The sequence below is a fragment of the Danio rerio genome, chromosome 3 (genome assembly GCF_052040795.2).
Source record: "Danio rerio strain M-AB ecotype USA chromosome 3, GRCz13ab, whole genome shotgun sequence".
NCBI classification, from domain to species: Eukaryota; Metazoa; Chordata; class Actinopteri; order Cypriniformes; family Danionidae; genus Danio; species Danio rerio.
The window spans coordinates 63,308,805-63,332,187 of NC_141023.1; the positions used below are offsets into that span (position 1 = coordinate 63,308,805).

The following is a 23,383-nucleotide window of genomic DNA, read 5'->3' on the forward strand; positions in this document are numbered from 1 at the left end:
TTGAAAAATATCATGAGTTCAATATAAATTAAATCAAAGCATATCTTATTCTGGATCCAATTCTTTGCAAAAAAGGCAAATTTGACAGCCCAAATATAAAGACAACAAATGGCATTGGCAATAAGCTACAATAGCAAGCAATGGTGGTGCACTGAGTTCTGTATTTTGTATTTTGTTGTCCATTGTGTAATGATTAATTGAAAGAGCTCATATACTTGTTTGCAAGTTGTGTTGTTTGAAGGTAAAACTAGCTTTTGTTGCATATTTTAAATGTTTTGACACTATATGTGCCTTTTGCAAGCAAAATGTGTCGTTTTGACCATGAGTGCCGCAGTTTAGGCCTATGTGTTAACTGTTTTGAAAATGTGGAGTTTCAGTTGACAACTGCATCAAAGCAAACGAGAAATACCTTAACAGTGGGTCTTTATCACTATAAAGTGCCTTTGAGACATGAACCTTTTCAAAAAAAAAAGTTTGAGATGTTTGATTTAAGCACATAGTTGTTGTATTAATTAGACTTTAGGCTGTAAGAAATGAATGTTGGTCAAGCTCCTGCACATTTTATAATACAGTTTTTATAAAATGTGGCAGAATTGAAAAGTTTTGCCCAATGTGTGTGTGTTTTTTGTGATTTGTGTGTAGAGTTCTGACAATATGAGACCTGCTTTCAGAAAATGTGTGTAAACAATTGGAAAAAAACTGTAACTGTCATGAACTAAGTAAATAAATGAAGTAATAAATATTGTAGCAAGCTTTAGATTTTGTAAACTGTGGTGAATTGTAGTATATATATATATATATATATATATATATATATATATATATATATATATATATACACTAGTAAATATATATATATATATATATATATATATATATATATATATATATATATATATATATATATATATATATATATACTAGTAAATACTTGTATTATATATACTATAAATTTTTTCTCAGCCTCCTTTGTTTATGTTGAGATATCACTTTCAAGACCGGGAAAAGGACTTATTCTATGCCATAAACGTACTAAACAAACCCACATGAGACTGATACTTATTTTAGAGGAAATGTTCAGACGGCATTTAGAGGTTTTTGCATCTGATCTCTTCATATATTCAAGTATTCAAGTATTTTTCATGTGTTTGTAGTCACCATAAACCCAACGTGATGTGTGCATTGTGCGCATGCGCGTGCTTTTGGTGTTTTACGGTTACGCGCTCAGGTGAAGCGCAGCAGGTGATTGACAGCTGCAGAACGTCAGAAACTCCGGCAGGATGACGCGGGGCACGCGCAGCTGATGAACAGAGCACACCGATGACCACAGACTGAGGTAAAACATGTCATTTTTCTTTTTTAACTTCATCAGTTGCCTAATAAATGTGTTGTGGAGGAGCAGAGAAATAATAATTAGGACATGCTGCAAATTTAATGATCCTCCAGGACGCACATGCAGGCTGTAGGCTCGTATCGATTACAAACCAGTCTACATTAGTGCTGCTACAACTACATATGTTTTATTTGATATGTCACCCTCTATGCACTGAACACTTGATGTGTGGGTTTAATTGTGCTTTGGGGTTTGCGAGCTGTGTTTTATTTTGGGTCACATTGTTTGGAGGGTTCAGGTTACTCTCTAATTACATGGTAATTCAGTAAAGGGTTTAAGTTTGCCCTATTTTTGGAGCCATTATGGACAGTTCTCTGATAAACACCGGATTCAGTTAGGTATTGTATTTTATTGGGTCATTATTTAACCCTCTCTGCTTTTCCAAAACCTTTTTCCACTTAAACCAAAAGGCAAGCTGATTATTTATGAGACATGGAGTCGACAGGCTTGAGAACAGGAAAGAAGTGTATGTATAAAGGAATTCGTCCATTCAGTGTCATTACTTTGTCATAAAATAATAATAATAATAATAATAATAATAATAATAAATATAGCTGCAAGCAGCAATTAAGGGGCCAAGCACTTTTGCCCAAAAGGTGGCGCTGCTCCTGAAGTTTTTGAGCACTTTCAGGGCATGGGGTTGAAGATGCATACAATGTTTTGTAATGATATGTGAATGTGTTGGTAAAATATAGCATTTTTGGCCAAAAATTGAAATGGGTGATGGCCAAAATGGCTGACCTGTGAAAATCAGACATCATTCGACTCAACATGCTCTGCCGGATGTAATAAGACCAGTTTTACGAGTTTCAGATGAAAGGTTGAGACGTTATAAGCAAAAATGCAAGTTTTTTGTATCTCCAGACCACTATGGGGCAGTGCGCTGAAACTCCGCATATAACCTCAGACCCTAGTTGTCATAACACACACCAAGTTTGGTGTGAATCGGTGAATGCGTTACGGAGATATTGTCTCAAGTCCATTTTCGCAAGTCCTACGTTAAATTTTATCGCAAGTTAAACAAAAACGGTTGGTCAAATCAACTGAAATTCCATAACTTTTGGTTGGCATGGTCTGTAGATCATGTGATTCAATTTTGGTGAAAATCGGAGAAACGGCCTAGGACGAGTTTGATCAAATAGGTTTTTCGAAAAATTTAAAATAGCGCGAAAAAATTCATGACGGAAAATGACGTCATAGGGTTAGGGTTTGAATCGGACTGAGCCAAGGGATCTGAGTTTATAGTATACAACACACTTTGTAGAAAATCTGTGAATTAAACTGCACAACCCAAAAGAAATAATGCTAATCAAAAAGATAAAAGTTGTCTCGCTACAGAACAAACATGATTGATTTCATTTTATTTGACATTTTTGCATTTTTGAGGGAAAAGCTTGGTTATGGATGTGACAGCTTTCCGTTATGGATATGATTGATGTTTAATTGGCACTTGTGCGACTTCGGTAAATCAAATATAATTGTATGAAAACATTGACAGAGACATTTTTTTGTATTTTTACATAACTTTAAAATATAAGTCTACACAAAGCTAGAAAGGGTTTCACTGTGGCAAGGTTGACATTTGCATTGAATTGCTTAGTGGAAAAGCCTCCACAATTGAGCCTTACTGTACCTATACCATATCATGCATTGGAAAAAATGCCTTAAGAGAACGAGAACAACCCTTTTAGACAATACAAAGTGTGTATTGACCTTTTTTCCCATTGTTAAACAAGCAAAAGTGGAATTATATGCCCACACATGTGCCACGAGTTTCTAACCTAGAGGTTAAAATACAGTAGGGAACCTTGTATTTAAACTTCCCATGCCACTAAACCTGTTCTCTGGTTTTGTAATTTGTATTAATTAAATGTGAGGTAAAGTATGTCCCACCTGACCTCAGGAATTCCTCACCTCCACCATTAAAACCTAAATAACATGACAGACAGCTTGAACACCCACACACTTGTAAACAGAGACGTCTCTGTCATTTTGGGTGAAGATTTACTACAAGAAATAAGTTGGAAGTTACTTCAGACGACCTTGGGGTAGTTACTTAATTTCATTGACAGGTTATTGACAGATTATCCTCCAGAAACAGCCATAAAGGAGGTTCTTATTCCCTTCAGTTGTGCATGCCTGATAAAAGGCAGTTTTCGTTTGACTCAAACATCCAGAAACAACATTTAAGAGACAGCTGTCGTTCATTTTCATTGGTGATTCCAAATAGAAAATCTAATCATAACCTTGACAAACAGTTTTGGAGAATTTAATGTTTTCTCATTCAAAGAGTGACCTGACCAATACCTTTAAATACCTGCTACACCCCCAAATCGTCTCCAGAAAAAATTTCTTTCTGTATTTTCCTTTTCCGACAACTGAACTAATTTCGCGCCTCGTGGGACTATTCGACTATTCAACCACAAAATCGAGCAGGACACAAGAACTCCTAAAGGATCTCCAACCTCCACGTGCATCAAGAAAAAGAGAGTAAGAGAGTTAATGCAAGTATTTTCTTTATATGTGCTTTAAAGCTGTGCCCTTTTAAACGTGTTTTAATGATCCTTCTGTGACTCTTGTTAAGTCTGGTTGAACTGAGTCATTCTGTACCCAGCTTCTATTTTCCCTCCCTTTCTTTTACTTACTGTGTGTTATTTATTGTGCGTTTGTGTGTTAGACTAGTCAATAAATCGCGCTATAATCATGTTGGATTGTCTTTGTTTGCCTCACAGAAACGGTAACTTTAAGGGTAAAAGACCCTTGCTACAGCTTATAAAAGTGAAAAAAGTCTTATAGTCGTTGTTACATTTATTTTGTTAAATTAACTTTAAGTTAGTTTTGAATATTCATAATTAATAATAACTTGGTTTTCTTGATCATTAATATTCAAATATTGAGCTAATTTTGCTACAAAGTGTTAAAGGTTACCATGTTCAAAAGTAGTGGTGGGAACTAAAGAAGTGTAAAAGGTTACCATATTCAAAAGTGGTGGCAGGAACTAAATAACTGTAAAAAGTTTACCATATTTAAAAGAAGTGGCGGGAATTAAAGTGTAAAAAAGTTACCATATCCAAAAGTAGTGGCGGGAACTAAGGAAGTGTAAAAAGGTTATCATATTCCAAAGTAGTGGCGGGAACTAAGGACGTGTAAAAAGGTTATCATATTCCAATGTAGTGGCGGGAACTAAAGTGTAAAAAGGTTACTATATTTAAAAGTAGTGGCGGTAACTAAAGTGTAAAAAGGTTACCATATTCAAAAGTAGTGGCGGGAACTAAAGTGTAAAAAGGTTACCATATTCAAAAGTAGTGGCGGTAACTAAAGTGTAAAAAGGTTACCATATTCAAAAGTAGTGGCGGGAACTAAAGTGAAAAAAGGTTACCATATTCAAAAGTAGTGGCGGGAACTAAAGTGTAAAAAGGTTACCATATTCAAAAGTAGTAGCGGGAACTAAAGTGTAAAAAGGTTACCATGTTCAAAAGTAGTGGCGGGAACTAAAGTGTAAAAAGGTTACCATATTCAAAAGTAGTGGCGGTAACTAAAGTGAAAAAAGGTTACCATATTCAAAAGTAGTGGCGGGAACTAAAGTGAAAAAAGGTTACTATATTCAAAAGTAGTGGCGGGAACTAAAGTGTAAAAAGGTTACCATATTCAAAAGTAGTGGCGGGAACTAAAGTGTAAAAAGGTTACCATGTTCAAAAGTAGTGGCGGGAACTAAAGTGAAAAAAGGTTACCATATTCAAAAGTAGTGGCGGGAACTAAAGTGAAAAAAGTTACCATATTCAAAAGTAGTGGCGGGAACTAAAGTGTAAAAAGGTTACTATATTCAAAAGTAGTGGCGGGAACTAAAGTGTAAAAAGGTTACCATATTCAAAAGTAGTGGCGGGAACTTAAGTGTAAAAAGGTTACCATATTCAAAAGTAGTGGTGGGAACTAAAGTGTAAAAAGGTTACCATATTCAAAAGTAGTGGTGGGAACTAAAGAAGTGTTAAAAGGTTACCATATTCAAAAGTGGTGGCGGGAACTAAAGTGTAAAAAGGTTACCATGTTCAAAAGTAGTGGCGGGAACTAAAGTGTAAAAAGGTTACCATATTCAAAAGTAGTGGCGGTAACTAAAGTGAAAAAAGGTTACCATATTCAAAAGTAGTGGCGGGAACTAAAGTGAAAAAAGGTTACTATATTCAAAAGTAGTGGCGGGAACTAAAGTGTAAAAAGGTTACCATATTCAAAAGTAGTGGCGGGAACTAAAGTGTAAAAAGGTTACCATGTTCAAAAGTAGTGGCGGGAACTAAAGTGAAAAAAGGTTACCATATTCAAAAGTAGTGGCGGGAACTAAAGTGAAAAAAGTTACCATATTCAAAAGTAGTGGCGGGAACTAAAGTGTAAAAAGGTTACTATATTCAAAAGTAGTGGCGGGAACTAAAGTGTAAAAAGGTTACCATATTCAAAAGTAGTGGCGGGAACTAAAGTGTAAAAAGGTTACCATATTCAAAAGTAGTGGTGGGAACTAAAGTGTAAAAAGGTTACCATATTCAAAAGTAGTGGTGGGAACTAAAGAAGTGTTAAAAGGTTACCATATTTAAAAGTAGCGGCGGAAACTAAGGAAGTGTTAAAAGGTTACAATATTCAAAAATTACGGATGGTGGCCGATAGACATCATGATTCTGAGCCGGCATCACGATCTTCAGTCAGACAGTTTATCAAGAATGTAGTGCTGGATTGCGTCTCATTATAGTTGTTAAATGTGATATTTAATTAATCTTATCGGTATAAAGCTTTCACTCGTACTGTTTGTTGGTTTCTGTCGGTTTTGCACCTTTTTTCCAAACAAGTTTGTCGACGCCATCATAATGCCACAGATCCCACAGAAAAAGTGATTGGCAGGTGGTAATTTGTGGTTAAATTATCTTTATTTATTCATGATTTGGTTATGGGTAAAACGAAGGTAGTTGAAATGGAAGGTTACAAATAATTAATTCGTTATGAATTAATAAATTATTCATAAATAATTAATTCACCGCCACCTACAACGACGATGCAATCATCCATTGCTATGTTTCACGTTAGACATCGTACGATGCCAAATTGGTCGACATCGCTCAACCCTAGTGTACATTCTATCCAAATGAATTGCACGGGACTGTTTGGAGCAGTCGGCACTTCAGCTCGAAAACTATTTGATTCCTGGTTATCGCTGATTTAGCAAGTTGTACGGAAATTATGTAATTAATTAAATACATTTTAGTAAGAGTGAGCAGGAGGCGACCAGACTAATTGGGTTTTTGTGAACCCTGCACCCTCTGACTAAATTCAGATTGTCAAGATCCTGTCTGTGAGAAACACGTAAACCCCCGGGCGTGAAAATTTGGTCACTAATGAATTTGGTCACTTAAAAGTAGAGTCAGATTGAATTCAGAGTTGCAAACAAATATAAATAAATTCTAATAAATAACACAATTCTTTTCAGAAGCGCTAAAAAGGCTTAAACGCTTTTAACCTTCGACCATTCATTAGATTCCGTTGTTGGGCTGATAGAATGGGATCTTACAGCAGCAAGAAGTGGGATATAAGCAGTCCCCATGTCTCAACAACCAGTGAGTCAGATTTTGGTAGCGGTTTCAAAGAGCAAGTGCAGGGTGTAAGGAAAAGTTTAGCATCGGCCTCTGTACATGGAGAAGTGAATTATGCATTCATTCACTCACTCATAGGCAGATCCGTTTCACTGTTCATTAGACTCTCGCTGTCTGTGTTCGTCCTGCAGACTGGAGGCATCTGAACCCACGTGTGCATTATGAAGGAGAACAGGTCCTCGTGTCAGATGGAGCAGCTGCCCTGTGCATGTCTACTGGACTGCCACAGGCAGACCCACTCCCGCAGCGCCGCCGCCACCATCCCTCTCAGGCACAGAGCTAACGGGGCTGTGGGCGCCTTGTGCAGCAGTCCCAACTGTGTGGTGTCCGACAGGCTGGAGGACTCGGGGAAAGGGCGGTTCGGGACCGGCAGGGTGCTGGTCACAGGGGGAGCCGGGTACTTCGGATACAGACTGGGCCGTGCTCTGGCCAGACAGGGGGCCGCCGTGGTGCTGCTGGATCTCCACCAGCCGCCCTGGGACATCCCCGATGGAGCCGTCTTCCAGCAGGTGAGGGGAAACCGGAGAGTGTGGGGATATTGGGTTGAGAGGCTGCTGCTGGGGGCGGTGGACTGTGACAGAAGCACAGGTGTGCAGTACAGGACGCGCAGGCCTCGAGTTTCAGAGAGGGTTTATGACTCTTCGCTGATGTGCTCGGGTGTCTCGGAGAAACTGCTGTAGGAAAGAGCTGTGAAAGTGAATCTGAAACTGCCATGAAATGAGTTCACTCTGATATGATTTGCTTTTCTTTACTTGTTTCAATCCTGTTTGAGTTTCTTTCTTCTGTTAAACAGAAAGGAAGATAAACCAAAGAATGCTGGAGAGAAACAGCCATTGACTTCAAGTAATTTGTGTTTTTACTATGGAGGCCAATGGTTGGTTCTTCTTCTTAACATTCTGTAGTGTCTTGTTTTGTGTTTATCAGGAGAGAATTAAACCACTTGAGTTTATTTTTGGGCGAACCAACCTTCAAAATCAGGCTTTGCTTTTGTCATTACAGTTTTTAGCATACAAAAGTATAGATGTAGTTATATGATTATATGCGAGGAGCCTAAAGGGATAGTTCAGCTAAAGATGATTTTCTCTTCCTCCACTTGTTTCAATCCTGTTTGAGTTTCGTTCTTCTGTTAAACACAAAGGAAGATCAAATGAAGAATGCTGGGAAAAAATAGTCATTGACTGTCATAGTAGTTTGTGTTCCTATGGATGCCAATGATTGGTTTTTCCCAGCATTCTGTAGTGTTTTGTTTTGTGTTTATCAGAAGAGAGAATTAAACCACTTAAGTTAAATTTTTGGGCGAACCAACCTTCAAAATCAGGCTTTGCTTTTGTCATTACAGTTTTAAGCATACAAAAGCATAGATGCAGTTATATGACTATATCAACCCGGGCTCATTGTGGAAACGTAGCCCTGCGGACCTCGAGATACGTCCTGGGAGGTTTGTATTCGAGCGGTTTTTGTTTTCGCGGATCCACGAGAGACCGCTGTGCGCGCTTTTTCGCCGACCCGGCCGCCCTCCTCTTCCTCCTTCTCCTCCTCCTTCCTTAAACCCAAGCGACAGTTTGCAAAAGCCGTCCAGAAAAAAAGCCCTCGTCTTCGATTTTGACCGCATTTTTGGATCCTGCCGCGTTCTCGCCCTTATTTTTCGGATTCTGTTTTTCATCTTACCTGGTTTCTGGAACCGCTGTTCCCTGGACTCGATCCCGGTCGTCGTCCCCCCTCCTGCTCCGGGGCCTCCGCTCTGCGGACGCAACGATGTGAGCTAAGCGGACAAACTGGTTGCATCGGGAAAGCCCTCCACTCGGAGGCGAGCCGTCGGCCGACGAGCGCAAAGAGAAGGAGCAGAGCGGCGCTACACCGCCCTGCAGCGTTCGCTCGAAAAAACTAAACGCGTCCGTATGTACCTCCGGCCACGTAAATCGCGGTCTCCAGAAATGTCCGCGGGGCTACGTTTCCAGAATGAGCTTGGGTTGGATTATGTCCGTGGAGCCTAAAGGGATAGTTCAGCTAAAGATGATTTTCTCTTCCTCCACTTGTTTCAATCCTGTTTGAGTTTCGTTCTTCTGTTAAACACAAAGGAAGATCAACTGAAGAATGCTGGGAAAAAACAGCCATTGACTGTCATAGTAATTTGTGTTTTTACTATGGAGGCCAATGGTTGGTTTTTCCCAACATTCTGAAGTGTCTTGTTTTGTGTTTATCAGAGGAGAGAATTAAACCACTTGAGTTTATTTTTGGGCGAACCAACCTTCAAAATCAGGCTTTGCTTTTGTCATTACCGTTTTTAGCATACAAAAGCATAGATGTAGTTACAGTTGAAACCAGAAGTTTACATACACACACAAAAAAGGAAAAAAAGGAACATAACCATTTTATTTTAAATGTCTGATGGTAAATCATACTAAACATTTACTATTTTAGGTCCGTTAGGATTTGCATAATCTAGATTTGCTAAATGCCAGAATAATGAGAAATTTTTTTTTTGAAGAAGAATTTTTTAATTATTTTCTAGACAGTAAAAAGTTTACAAACATTTCCTTGGTATTTTCTTAGCTTTGCTTTTGAACCCTATAACTTTGGTCAAATGTTTTGGGTATCCTTCCACAAGCTTCTCACAATAGTTTGAAGTAATTCTGGCCTATTCCTCCTGACAGAATTGGTGTAACTGAGTCAAAGTTGTCTTGCTCGCACAAGCTTTTTTAACTCTGGCCATCACAAAGTCCTAAACTCAATCCTATAGAAAATTTGTGGCCAAAACATTCACTCTGTTGTCCTCAAAGCACATTTGAACTAATTTGGCAGTATGCTAAGGGTCATGGTCTGTTTGGAAGACCCATTTGTGGCCAAGTTTAAATTTCCTGGCTGATGTCTTGAGATGTTGCTTCAGTATTTCTACATAATGTTCTTTCCTCATGATGCCATCTATGCTGTGAAGTGGACCAGTCCCTCCTGCAGCAAAACAGCCCCACAACATGATGCTGCCGCCCCCATACTTCACAGTTGGGATGGTGTTCCTAGGCTTGTAACCTTTCCCCTTTGCCCTCCAAATGAAACACATTTAGCAAATTGTAATCTGGCTTTTTTGTTGATTCTGGCTTGTTGATTTTCCCATGTTGTCACACAAGGAAGCAGTGTGTTTGAGGTTTTCCTTCAGCACTATTCTACAGTTGTGCCTCCAATTAACTCAGAGGTTGTCAATTAGCCAATCAGAAACTTCCAAAACCTTGACTCCATCATCTGAGCTTTTTTAGAGGCACAATAATCTTATTGAATGTAAACTTGACTTTCAAGAAAAGTTATAACAATTTCTCAAAAATATCTCTCTCATTATTCTGCTATTAAGCAGAAACATAGTTGATAATCCTAACTTACCTAAAAGAGAAAAAGCTTAGTCACATTAACATCTGACTTTTTTTTAAATGGTTATGTGCTTTTTACAGTGTATGTAAACTTCTAGCTTCAACTGTATAACGTTATATCTGAGGAGTTTAAAGGGATAGTTCAGCCAAACATGATTTACTCCTCCTCCATTTGTTTCAATCCTGTTTGAGTTTCTTTCTTCTGTTAAACACAAAGGAAGATCAACTGTAGAATGCTGGGAAAAACAACCATTGACTTTCATAGTAATTTGTGTTTCTGCAATGAATGCCAATGGTTGGTTTTTCCCAACATTCTGAAGAAGGTCTTGTTTTGTGTTCAACAGAGGAGAGAATTACAACACTTGTTTTTCGTTTTTGGGCGAACTAACCTTCAAAATCAGGCTTTGCTTTTGTCTTTACAATTGTTAGCATACAAAAGCATAGTTATATGGTTATATCTAGGAGTGTTCAAATTAATTGTTACTTCAGTGCACTGCGATGCATGTAGGGACAATTCGATATCTGTTCAGTAAAAGATTATAACCAGTTATTACATACTGATGTCATTTATCTCCTATGCGTGTAGTACACTCGTAGTAAAAAAAATGGTACAATGTTGTACCAAAGACGGTGCAAACCCTTGTCAGTACCTTTTCATGGAACAGAATTATACCTTAAGACAAAGAGACACAATTGACCATTGCAGTTTAAATCTTTAAGGACATTATTTGTACCATGGTAAACCTAAATGTACCTTTGGTTTTTCAAACCTGCAGATACAATATTGTGCCTTCATCAAAGGTATAAATGTGATACTTAAAGGCACCACCAGTAGCTATGTTTCCATCCACCTATTTTTATGTGCATTTTGGATGTGCTCATTAAAAAAAGGTTGATGGAAACAACAAGATGCGCATAAATTTTGAAAATTAGTAACTGAGTAGGTTAAAATTTTTTATTCGATAAGAAAAGATGGAAACACTTTTACCAAACAAATTCCAGTATGCCGTTAAAAAAGGTCATGTGATTTTGTAATAAGAGATCATGTGATGATATGATGTGTGTAAATGGACAAATCAGCAGGCTGAGCACATTGTAGAACATCTGAAATGTAGAACATCTGAAATATTAATAATGACCTCCAGAATCAAGAGTGTCTTAAAGTAACAGTTTAGGCAAATTATTGTTAAGCCAAGCATTTTCTAAGTTTATTAATAAAGCATTATTTTTCTTACCGCAGTTTGTCTGTTCCAGATGTACTTATGTAGAGAGATGTTATGTTAAAAAGATGTAGTTTCCTAAATCTTTTTAATAGAATAATAAACTGCATTATTGGAGACCAGCAGTTTGTATTAAAAAACACTGATATAATGAACGATTACTGTGATATTGATAATGATCGAATGGCCATTGTTGTGTTTCAGTACATCTGTGTGTGTGTGTTTTTTTTCTTGAAGATCGACATTCGGGATTATGATACTCTGTATAAGATCAGTGCAGGAGTGGACGTCATATTTCACACTGCGTCCTATGGGATGTCAGGACCTGAACAGGTCAGTCTGTAAAAACATTAATCTACTGAGAGAACCCTAGGTAACACTTTATAATAACTACACACTATGGGCTCTATTTTGATGGTCCATGCGCAGAGCGCAAAACGCAGGGCGCAAACGCTTTCAGGGCGCGTCAGAACGCATTTTTGCTAATTTAAGAACGGGAAAATCCGCTTTGCGCCATGGCGCATGGTCTAAAAGGGTTGAGTTTATTTTTTTAATGAGTTATAGGTGTGTTTTGAGAATAAACCAATCTGAGTCTCATCTCCTATTCTCTTTAAGAGCCAGCTGCGTCGCGCCATAAGCGCATTTGCTATTTACATGACGTAAAGTAAGTTCACTTACACTTTTGCTCTTGTGAATAGGGAAACCTTTATGCACAGACATCAATTAGCTTATAAATAATTAATTTTGATTGTTAAGCGCAAAGATTTGTTTCAAAACTATTTCTAAATTCAGTAAACTAATAAATGAACAATAATAACGAAGTGTGGTGAAAATACTGAGTTATATCCAAATACAACTGCCATACCCCATATGGTCTAAAACCTGACAGGTGGACAAACCTAAGCTTGTTTTTAATAAAACAAATATAAATATGGATATAATAAATAATACTGCTAATAATAATAACATTATACAAAAGCAAATTGAATTAACTGGAAAAGCCTCCCGAGATGAAGAAAGTAAAGACAGTGGTTTTTAAATTCATGTAGGCTAGAAATTAATGTTTTGTAATATTTTAATCATTTATATTTATATCCTATATATATCCTTATTATATATATAACCTTAATATATGATATCTTTTTCAAATGTAAAGATATTTGCGTATTGCTCTGCATATTGTTTGTAGTGTGTAAGACAGGCGCACTCTGCGCTGGACAATAGACCGACTTTGTTCTGGACTAAAGAACAGACTATTTACAGTTTCTCAAAATAGCAACGCGCCAAAACACGCCTGCTTTTTTAGACCAGAACGCCTATGGGCGCACATTTTAGCGCAAATGCATTTGCTATTTAAACTGTGTGGCGCAACACCTCAAAATTACCCTTGCGCCGAGCTGAAAGTAGCCACATTGCGCCGGGTGTATGATAGGGCCCCATGAATCATCAATTAAGCATTAGCAAATAGTTAATTTATTATTGTCAAGTATTAACTCTACATTAACAGAGGTTAGTAAGCAGTTTATAACTGCAGATACAAATGCTGTATTCTTGACTAATAAGCACATTTATAATGTTCTTAATAATTGTATTTCATAATTTATTACTGATTAATTGCTCATTAAATTCAGTATTGCATTATTTACAAACCATTTGCATTCATGAGTAGTTGGTGGATTTTAGAATCATTCAGAGTGAGGTAGTAAATGGTTAATAAACTATTCAAATCAACATTTATATATCTTATTATTCAGCTAGGGCGAGGCAGTGGCGCAGTAGGTAGTGCTTAACAGAATTTCTGCTTAACAGAGAGAAGATTTCTACAACACATTTCTAAACATAATAGTTATAATAACCCATTTCTTATAAGTGATTTATTTTATCTTTGCCATGATGACAGTAAATAATATTTGACTGGATATTTTTCAAGACACTTCTATACAGCTTAAAGTGACATTTAAAGGCTTAACTAGGTTAATTAGGTTAACTAGGCAGGTTAGGGTAATTAGGCAAGTTATTGTATTGTGATGGTTTGTTCTGTAGACTATTGAAAAAAATAGCTTAAAGGGGCTAATAATTTTCACCTTAAAATGGTGTTTAAAAAAATTTAACTGCTTTTATTCTAGCCGAAATAAAACAAATAAGACTTTCTTCAGAAGAAAACATATTATCAGACATACTGTGAACATTCCCTTGCTCTGTTAAACATCATTTGGGAAATATTTAAAAAAGAAGAAAGAAATTCAAAGGGGGCTAATAATTCTGACTTCAACTGTTTATACAGTTGAAGTCAGAATATTAGCCACCCTGACCTATTAGGACCCCTGTTTATTTTTTTCCCCAATTTCTGTTTAATGGAGGGAAGATTGTTTCAGCACATTTCTAAGCATAATAGTTTTAGAAACCTATTTCTAATAACTGATTTATTTTATCTTTGACATGATGACAGTAAATAATATTTTACTAGATAATATTCAAGACACTTCTATACAGTTTAAAGTGACATTTAAAGGCTTATCTGGGTTAATAAGGTGAACTACACAGGTTAAGGTAATTAGGCAAGTTATTGTATAATGATGGTTTGTTCTGTAGACTATCGAAAAAGAAAATTCTTAAAGGGGATAATAATTTTGTCCCAAAATTGGTTTTTAAAAAATTAAAAACTGCTTTTATTCTAGCTGAAATAAAACAAATAAGACTTTCTCCGGAAGAAAAAATATTATCAGACATACTGTGACAATTTCCTTGCTCTGTTAAACATCATTTGGGAAATATCTAAGAAAGAAGAAAAAAATCAAAGGGGGCTAATAATTCTGACTTTAACTGTATATAGCATATGATTTTACACATGTAGCATTATTGCAGTGCTCATTTTGCTTTTAGTGACTGGAAATTACCAGAGACATATTTTATATGAATATTTTGAATGACTAAAGTGCTGGCATCAACTGCATACCATAGTAGATATATTCACAGTAGCTCATATGGAAGATCTGGGTAATGATTAATAAACAAAAAACACTGAATATTGAATTTAATTATATTATTTTGTGCCTCATTTTGCAAAGAACCATAAATGATAACTTATGACCAAACATACAGTCATAAAAGTTGTAATAACCCCGAGTAACATTGTAGTATTTAAACGAATGCCTTATATATTTCATTTCACTTGTTGACTTAGTCCCTTTATTAATCTGGGGTTGCCACAGCAAAACTTATCCAGCACATGTTTTACACAGTGGATGCCCTTCCAGCTGCAACTCAGTGCTGGGAAACACCCATACACACTCATTCACACTCATACACTATGGCCGATTTAGCTTATTCAATTCACCTATAGTGCATGATTTTGGACTGTGGGGGAAACCGAAGCACCTGGAGGAAACCCACGCCAACACGGGTAAAACATGCAAACTCCACACAGAAATGCCAACTGGCTCAGTTGGGACATAAACCAGTGACCTTTTTGCAGTGAGGCAACAGTGTTAACCACTGAGCCACCGTGTTGCCCCCAACATACAACCAGTGTTCTGTAATTCATCAAACTGTGAATCGTAAACACTTCTTCCAATATTTCTTAAAACACAAATGCTTGCGATTGTTTGTTGAGTTAACCAGTTTTATAATGAAGTAAAGCAAGAGGTTGATTGTGTGTTGTTTTTCTTCTTGTTTGGCAGCTGAGGAAAAAGCAGATCGAGTCAGTTAACGTTGGCGGCACAAACAATGTCATAAATGGTGAGCAGACCCCATTCCTGTCATCCATGCTGTGATTATTACACCTGATATTTAAATAATGAGTGAAGTGTCTCACACTTAATCAAGCTTTTATTCTAATAATGTTTTTAGTAGTACACATTCAGTATTTCTAAAGCCCCCTTTCCACTGCACACGACATTTGAACACGACTGTCGGAATACGCCCCCTTGTGGCAGCCTCAAAGTATTTAGTGTTGCCGTGCACCATGGAGGAGAAGCTGATTCTCACGGTGTCCAAAATAGAGGAGTGCAAAAGCAAGAGCCTTTATTCTCTGTGCGTTTACATGGTTTAATAACGGAATGAATACTAGAAACTCATAGACCGCTAAAATATTGGAGGGAATGTGGAGATAACATAAAAAATATATATTTTTATTACTTTCTTACTTACATTTATGAACAGAAAAGTTTTTTTCTTTAATATAGACTTTTTATAATTAAAAAAAATAACCAAATAAACTCCTATTTCCCATCTCGTGTGCACAGACCTGCTTGTACAACACTAGAATAAATCACATCCGGTCAGCCAGTCGTATACGGTCTAGTCGAGTTCAAATATTTTAACGGATCCGCAGCTCAATTCGGATCCGAATTTTCCGCATACGGAAATGATCGGAACTCAACGCAGCTCCCGGACTGCTCTCCATTGGAAATGATCGACTTCCGGTCTGTCGTTTGTCGTGTGCAGTGGAAAGGAGGCTTAAGACCCTGGACCACAAAAGCAGTCATAAAAGTAAAATTTTTTCCATTGATAATGTTGTTTAGAATAGAAAAAATTAGTTGAGATACAGAATATCAGGAATCTGACGTTTAAAAAAAAATTCTAAATACCTATGTTAGCCCGATTCCACTGACTGGTACAGTACTATACGGGTCACCTTTAACAAGCTTACAATTGCCCTGCCTAAAGGGTACCAAGGGTACTCTTTTGGTGGTTGTGATGTACGACAGGAAGTTTTAAACGACATAATTTTTACTCAAGGGTTGTTTATATATCATATGAGAAGCACTTCTCACAAAACAGAGGCTTTATGCTGTGTTCACACCAGACGCGGTACGCGCACATAAATTGCGCTATTCGTGCACATTTGAGATTACTCGCTTCATTCGCGCGTCAACCCCCGCTTCATTCGCACATCAAATTCGCTTCAATCGCGTGTTAAATTCACTTCAAAACAGACGCGGATTCGCATGATGGGCAGGGCTTCTGTCTGCCCGGTGACTCTAGCTTCATAGCTAAATGGCTAACATGGATTTTATTAAGAAAATAACAGTGTTAATGTGCTTTATGGAGACTGAAAAACAGCGTCAATACGTTTAGGGTCTGTGAGCTCATAAACTCCTCCAGAAACTGAACCTGGATGACGGAGACTTTCAGCGGTGCCTCTGACTGAGCCAAGCCCAGTTTGATGACTTGTTGTCGGTGTCGCCTGCAGGATTTGCCCCGGGACACCATTAACAGGTTCTATGTCACAATCACGCCCCCACAAGAGCAAGCTTCTGATTGGTTAATGTGGCGTGAATGTCCACTGAAGTTCAGATTTTCGAACTCAGGAGATTCGCGCGAAACGCTCGTTAAGCGAGCGTCAAACGCGCAAACGATCAATTCGCCTCGCGCGAATCTCGCTATTCACACCGCGCAATTAGCCTCATTCGCTCCGCGCCATTCGCGCGTATCGAGCTGCAGGATGTCTATTCGCACGTTTACATTGACTTAACATGTAAATCACTTGCGCTTGACGCGCGTTCCGCGTCTGGTGTGAACGCAGCATCATACACATAAATACATCAGTATAAATGTTCATTACTGATCTTACTATGAACAGGATTTAATTATAACTGCAGATCAATGACAGTTTGAAATAGCCTACTGTAACGTCTGCAGTTTTATGAAATAAATCAATAAATGCAGCAAATATGAGCACATACAGACCCTTACAGTTTCCGATATGTTACCAATTACAGAAGAACTACACACAGCAGACATTTAGCACTTATTTGGGTTAAAAAATAACATGAAATATAGCCCACAGTCAGAGCAAACCTCTCATCTGTGTCTGTAATCTTCTCTAGCACATGTAACCTCTGCTAGAAAGTAATTCCCTCATTCCAAGTTCTTAATAGTCCAAAAGGCGATGGTAATAATTAAACATGTCATAGTTCATGGTTAGGTTCGCGTTTGTCTGTTTCTGAAAGGATTGGATGTCAGAAGCACTTCAATAATCACATGCACATTGTTATTATCAGCTCAAGAAGTTTGTTGTATCAAATATAGACGCTCGCTGAGCTCTCTGGAGAAAGTGAAACCGCTCGCAATTTTAGACGGACTCGTAAAACAACAATATGACATGGCAGATTTTGTTCTTCTTGTCTTTGTGGCTGTTCATCAAGACGACGACTAGGTTTGTTTGAGCTCATTTCGACCATAGCTCATTATTATATGCATATATTATTACGGTGTAATGTCTCGGCTGTGTATTTAAAAATGGCAGTTCCTTTGTTTTCACTCTCCTGCTTGTCCACAAGCAAGTGACGTATTTCTGGAAACCAATAGCGCTCAACTGCACGTCTAGTTCCGCCTTTTGTTACCCTTTTGTCATGCTAGGTATTCTTTGCAAAGGGTACCCAAGAAGGGGTACGGTACAGTTTGCTTTTTGGTACCCTTTGACAGTGGAAACAGCCATAAAAGTGTACCAAACCATCGATTCAAAGCATTATAAAACATTATTTTCTGGACATTTTGAGCTAAAACTTCCCATACACACTCTAGGGTCGTCAGATATTTATTTAACATCTTGTAAAAAAATTATACAATTGGTTCCCTTTAATATTATAATGATTTTTGGTCTAAAAGAAAAATCAATAGTTTGACCCTTACAATGTGTTGTAGCAATTTGATTGGAAATATTTACAGCAATAATGAATGCACTTTAATAGTTGTAATTGTATGTTGTGTTTAATAGTTAATAGTCACAATTGACTAATACGTTATGAGAACTTCATTGATATTTGCTTTTGAGCCGATTTGTAAAGCAACATTAGTAGAAAATGCACTGTGACAAACTGAAGAAATAGGAAGCTTAATGTAAAATGGGGTTATTTTTCTCAGTGTCAGCATGTGTTGTGTTGTGTTGTGTTGTGCGTAGTGTGTGCGGAGCGGGGCATCTCCAGACTCATCTACACCAGCACAGTGAATGTGGCGTTTGCCGGACGGCCCATTGAGGATGGAGATGAAGACTCAGTACCCTGTGTGCCGCTAGACATGGTGAGTGAAGAGCTCTTGTATTTGGGTTACACTACTTGAAGGGGATGGCTGAAAGACTGTCATGACACCTTTATAACCATGATATGACATGTCATAAATATAATTCAGATTTTATTCATACTTATAACAGTGTTAAGTGTCATTCAATCGGTTATGTCAATCTGTTTTTATCATGATAACTTTACAGAAGCAACAAAGCTAAAAATGACTACCATGAGGCCTTTATAATTGTGTCATGATTTTTATAACGTCTTTTTTAATTTAATGACATTGAATTTGTTTTAATTAAAATTATATTCTAACCTTATTTGACATAGAACTGACAATTTGGTCCCACTTTATATTAAGTGGCCTTAACTAATATGTACTTACACAGGAATTAATAGTTTGTTACAATGTACTTATTGTGTAAATACATGTATTTACTGTGTACTTAAGCTTGATTAAATACATGTATGTAATTACAGCTGTAATTAACTTTTGTAATTACATTTGTAAATACACTGTTGACCATCCCTTACACCTTAACCCACCCTTAAACCTACCCATACCACCAAACCTGTCCATAACCCAACCCCTATCCCAACTCAAAAGCACCACAAGTGTTCTCAAATACATTTTAAACACAGTAAGTACATTGTATTTATTTTTTGATGTAAGTACATAGTAGTTAAGGACACTTAATATAAAGTGGGACCGACAATTTTATTAAAACATTTTAATGACAAATAAAAAACATATATTCATGACACAATTATAATGGCCTCATGACAATCATGTTTATGACGGATTTATGACAAGCTGTCTTGGTAATGTCAAGTTGTCATAAAATAAATAAATCTTTGCATTTTTTGCAAATAATATAACTGGGTGAATGCCACCTAATGACAGTTGTCATAAGCATACATACAATCTCCTTTATATACATGACATATGCCATGTGGAGTTTGCATAATCTCCCCATGTTAACGTGGGTTTCCTTAAGGTGCTCTGGTTTCCCCCATAGTCCAAAGACATGCGATATAGGTGAATTGAATAATGGTTGTCAAACTGTAGTACGCGGACCTCTGTCTAGTACAGGGATGTCCAAGCTCGCTCCTGGAGGGCTGGTGTTCTAGAGAGTTTAGCTCCAACCCTAATCAAACACACCTGAAGCAGCTAATCAAGCTCTTACTAGATATACTAGAAACTACTTGGCAGATAAACTCTCCAGGACACCGGCCCTCCAGGACTGAGTTTGGATACCCCTGGTCTAATGGTATGCGGAGAATCGTTAAATAATAAAATAAATAAATAAAGGAGCACACTTTTAACCCTTTGATATGTACAATAACACAGATGTGATCAGCACCGACTGTTCACTGAAGCGTACGATCACTGGTGTGTTTAGAATGTCTAATCATAATTGTAATATTTAATAATATCGTGGCGCAGTGGGTAGCACGTTCACCTCACAGCAAGAAGGTTGCTGGTTCGAGCCTTGGCTGGGTCAGTTGGCATTTCTGTGTGAAGTTTGCATGTTCTCCCTGTGTTTGAGTGGCTTTCCTCCGTGTGCTCCAGTTTCCCCTACAAGTCCAAAGACATATGGTTCAGGTGAATTGGGTATGCTAAAATTGACCGTAGTGTATGAGTGTGTGTGTGTGTGTGTGAATGAGTGTGTATGTATGGCTGGAAGGGCATCTGTTGCGTAAAACATATGCTGGATAAGTTGATGGTTCATTCCACTGTGGCGACCCCAGATTAATCAAGGGACAAAGCCGAAAAGAAAATGAATGAATGAATGAATGAAGTCATGCAGCTCTGGATAACTTGAAACTGTGAGCACAAGTAAAAAGTTCTCTGTAGTCACCTCAGTGATAGTCCTGCCTTTGCTTTCATTTGATTGATGAATGAAAAAGACGCGACTGACGTAACTCGCTTTTTTCACTCAGAGTTGACTTTTTTCTATTGTGAGCACACAGCCACAACAGCAAAAACGCGAGGCGCATAAGCAGCGTGCAAAACACTTGCAAACGTTAGCAAACCATTCAAAAGATGCACGTTCGCTGTGATCGGCCCCTTGTTACCATTAATTGGTTAACAACGCACACTCTCAGTTAATGGTTGATCGATTATTTTGAGCATCCTTACACCAAACCATCAGTCAGCATTGTTGGTGGGCAACCATAGTTGGTTTAGTGTGTTCCACACATCCCCTCTCTTTGAGTTAACGTCAGAGCTCATCGGTCAATTCAACGTATAGAATCAGTTTCGGGTGTCGGATGTAGAGAGCCCTCTGATCAGTTCTTCAGAAATAAATCAGAATGTGATAACAAAAACAGAAGTGATGTAGCATGTAAACAATTCAAGTCAAGAAGAAACACAACGAGGAAGGCTGAAATATTGCTACATTTTTCAAATATTTACAAACAGTATGGATTATTAGATTATCAGACATATTAACATGAGTCAATCTCTCTGTGGTGAGTGACTGATAATGCCGCTGATTGCTGCTTTGTTTACTCTCTTTACGTGCTCTTCGGAAGTTCGGCTTATTCTTGTTGAATAAGCAAACAGATTACTTTCATTATCACTAGCTGTTTGGTGTCGACATTTGTTGTGTCCCGTAAATGACCTGTAGTAACCTATAAATAGTAAACAGTAACTTTAATACTATTTTAGCATTTTAAAATACTACAGGATTGTCTATGTCAGTGGTCTCAAACCCAATTCCTGGAGGGCCGCAGCTGTGCATAGTTTATCTACAACCACCTTCAACTCACATGTGCTTAATAGTCACAGAAGTTTACTGTTGTTAAATAATTGCACAAAGACTTGGGTTTTATGTATTACACTGTAATTTGTGACCATTTTACACTTTATATTGAGTGGATATATAAGTAAATACTATGGTACAGTGTGTACATACACTGTAGTTACATACAACATACACATCTACTTACCATGTAAATTCACAGGTATAAGCGACACTTAATGTAAAGTGGGACTGTTTGAATGAAATTTTGCATTGGCTCCACAGACCACATGCTCTGAACTGTGCTGGCTTATTGATATGGATATCGATTCTGAAGCAATATATTGTGCAGCCCTAGACTTAACCTTTGCTTCATTTGTTTATGTTGAAAAAAAAAAGCTGTAAAAATGCAATTATATTGAAGGACCAAAGTCAAATGTTGATAATTCAGGATGGAGAAGCGCGTTCAGACAATCTCCAGATCCAATATCTGACCTTCTTTCTTAATCTGCATGTAGTTTTAAATCATCCAGCAATGACGTCAAATGATGTTGATATTTGGTTGTTTTAAAGTTGTGTTGCAAACCAAAATCTAACGTCAAGCCAACATATTAAACCAACATCATATTGACGTCAAATACTAACATTTATACAACCAAAATCCGATAGACGTCATAGTGCTAACATACACAAATCAAGCTGTTAGACATTGATATTTGGTTGTTTTTAGGTTGTTTTGGACCAAAATTCAACGTCTGTCCAACATTGGACCTTGACATTGGCCTGATGATGGGTTCTGATGTTAACCCGATTTTCATTTCCACCCAAAATGCAATGTCCCATGACTTTGAGGTACATAGTCAATCTGTTGTCATCTTGTGCCTGCTGGTAATATTTGTCGTGTTGGCGTGGGTTGTCCTCAGGGTGCTCCGGTTTCCCCCACCGTCCAAAGACATGTGAATTGGGTTAACTAAATTGACCGTAGTGTACTGAATGAGTGGAAGGACATCCACTGCGTAAACATATGCTGGAATAGTTGGCGGTTCATTCCACTGTGGGGACCCCTGATAAATAAGTTATAATTAATTAATGAATATACAATACTATAAATACATAAGAAGCAAGATAAATGGTGCTGTTAATGTAAGTACAGTATTTTTGCAGGGATTGGTTTACAGTGAATTACTGTACTGAATTGCTGCCCAGTAAGGCAGATAGCATTATTACTTTTTCTCTTGAGGTCATGGACTCTTTTACAGTCCGAGCACTTTCACTAGGCATTAGCATGTCGTGTTGGACTGAACTCTTGCTTTCGCTGTGCTGGAAAACAGTAGACTGAAGCTGAGGAAGGTTAATGGAATCAAATGAGTCCATCCGACACCTCGCTCGCCTGATGGAGCTCCAAGTGTTACACAAGTCATGTGCTTTTGTCTGGCCAAACATCATACATGAATACATAACATCTGATGAATCATATAACGGTACCGCTTACACACTCAGATTTCACTCAGAGCTCGCTTTTGGCCAAGGTTGACTGATGTGTGAAGACTTTCACTAAGCGCTGGGAAAAAAATAAAAAAGGTAGCACTTTACTTGAAGGAGGTGTTCGTAAGACTGTCATTAAACCTTTTTAATCATGACATGATCATGAATGTGAATGAGATTGTATCTGTGCTTATAACAATCGTTATTAAGTGTTGTTGATGCAGTTTTGACATTTAAAAAGCAACAATGACATTGTTCGTTATGACAACTTGACATGAACAAATACATCGCAACCTGTTTTGGTCTTTGTCATGACAACTTGACATATCAAGACAACTTGTCATAAATCTGTCATAAACATGATTGTCATGAAGGCATTATAAATATTTCAGGAATTATCAGACTTTCACTAAGCGGTGGAACACTTTACTTGAAGGAGATGTTCATAAGACCATTATGAAACCTTTATAATCATGATATGACAATTTGTGAATGTGAATGATATTTTATGCATGCTTATAACAACTGTTATTAAGTGTCAG

The 23,383-nt window shown here is 37.5% G+C and overlaps 1 protein-coding gene across 3 annotated transcripts in view; it reads left to right on the forward strand.

Annotated features, from left to right (window-relative positions):
- The first annotated feature begins 1,255 nt into the window (after window positions 1–1,255).
- Window positions 1,256–23,383, forward strand: part of sdr42e2 (short chain dehydrogenase/reductase family 42E, member 2) — a 42,019-nt gene continuing 19,891 nt past the window's right edge. For 2 of the 3 annotated variants that reach the window (XR_015481362.1, XM_087245295.1), the window contains exons 1-5: window positions 1,256–1,336; window positions 7,152–7,529; window positions 11,837–11,932; window positions 15,280–15,337; window positions 18,504–18,622. Coding sequence is in view for 2 of the 3 variants with exons in the window: in XM_087245295.1 (XP_087101421.1) it covers window positions 7,182–7,529; window positions 11,837–11,932; window positions 15,280–15,337; window positions 18,504–18,622 (621 nt within the window). In the remaining variant the exon portion in view is untranslated. Of the gene's footprint in view, window positions 1,337–3,743; window positions 3,884–7,151; window positions 7,530–11,836; window positions 11,933–15,279; window positions 15,338–18,503; window positions 18,623–23,383 lie in introns of those variants that run through there. The other variant, XM_087245296.1, reaches the window with a different exon arrangement.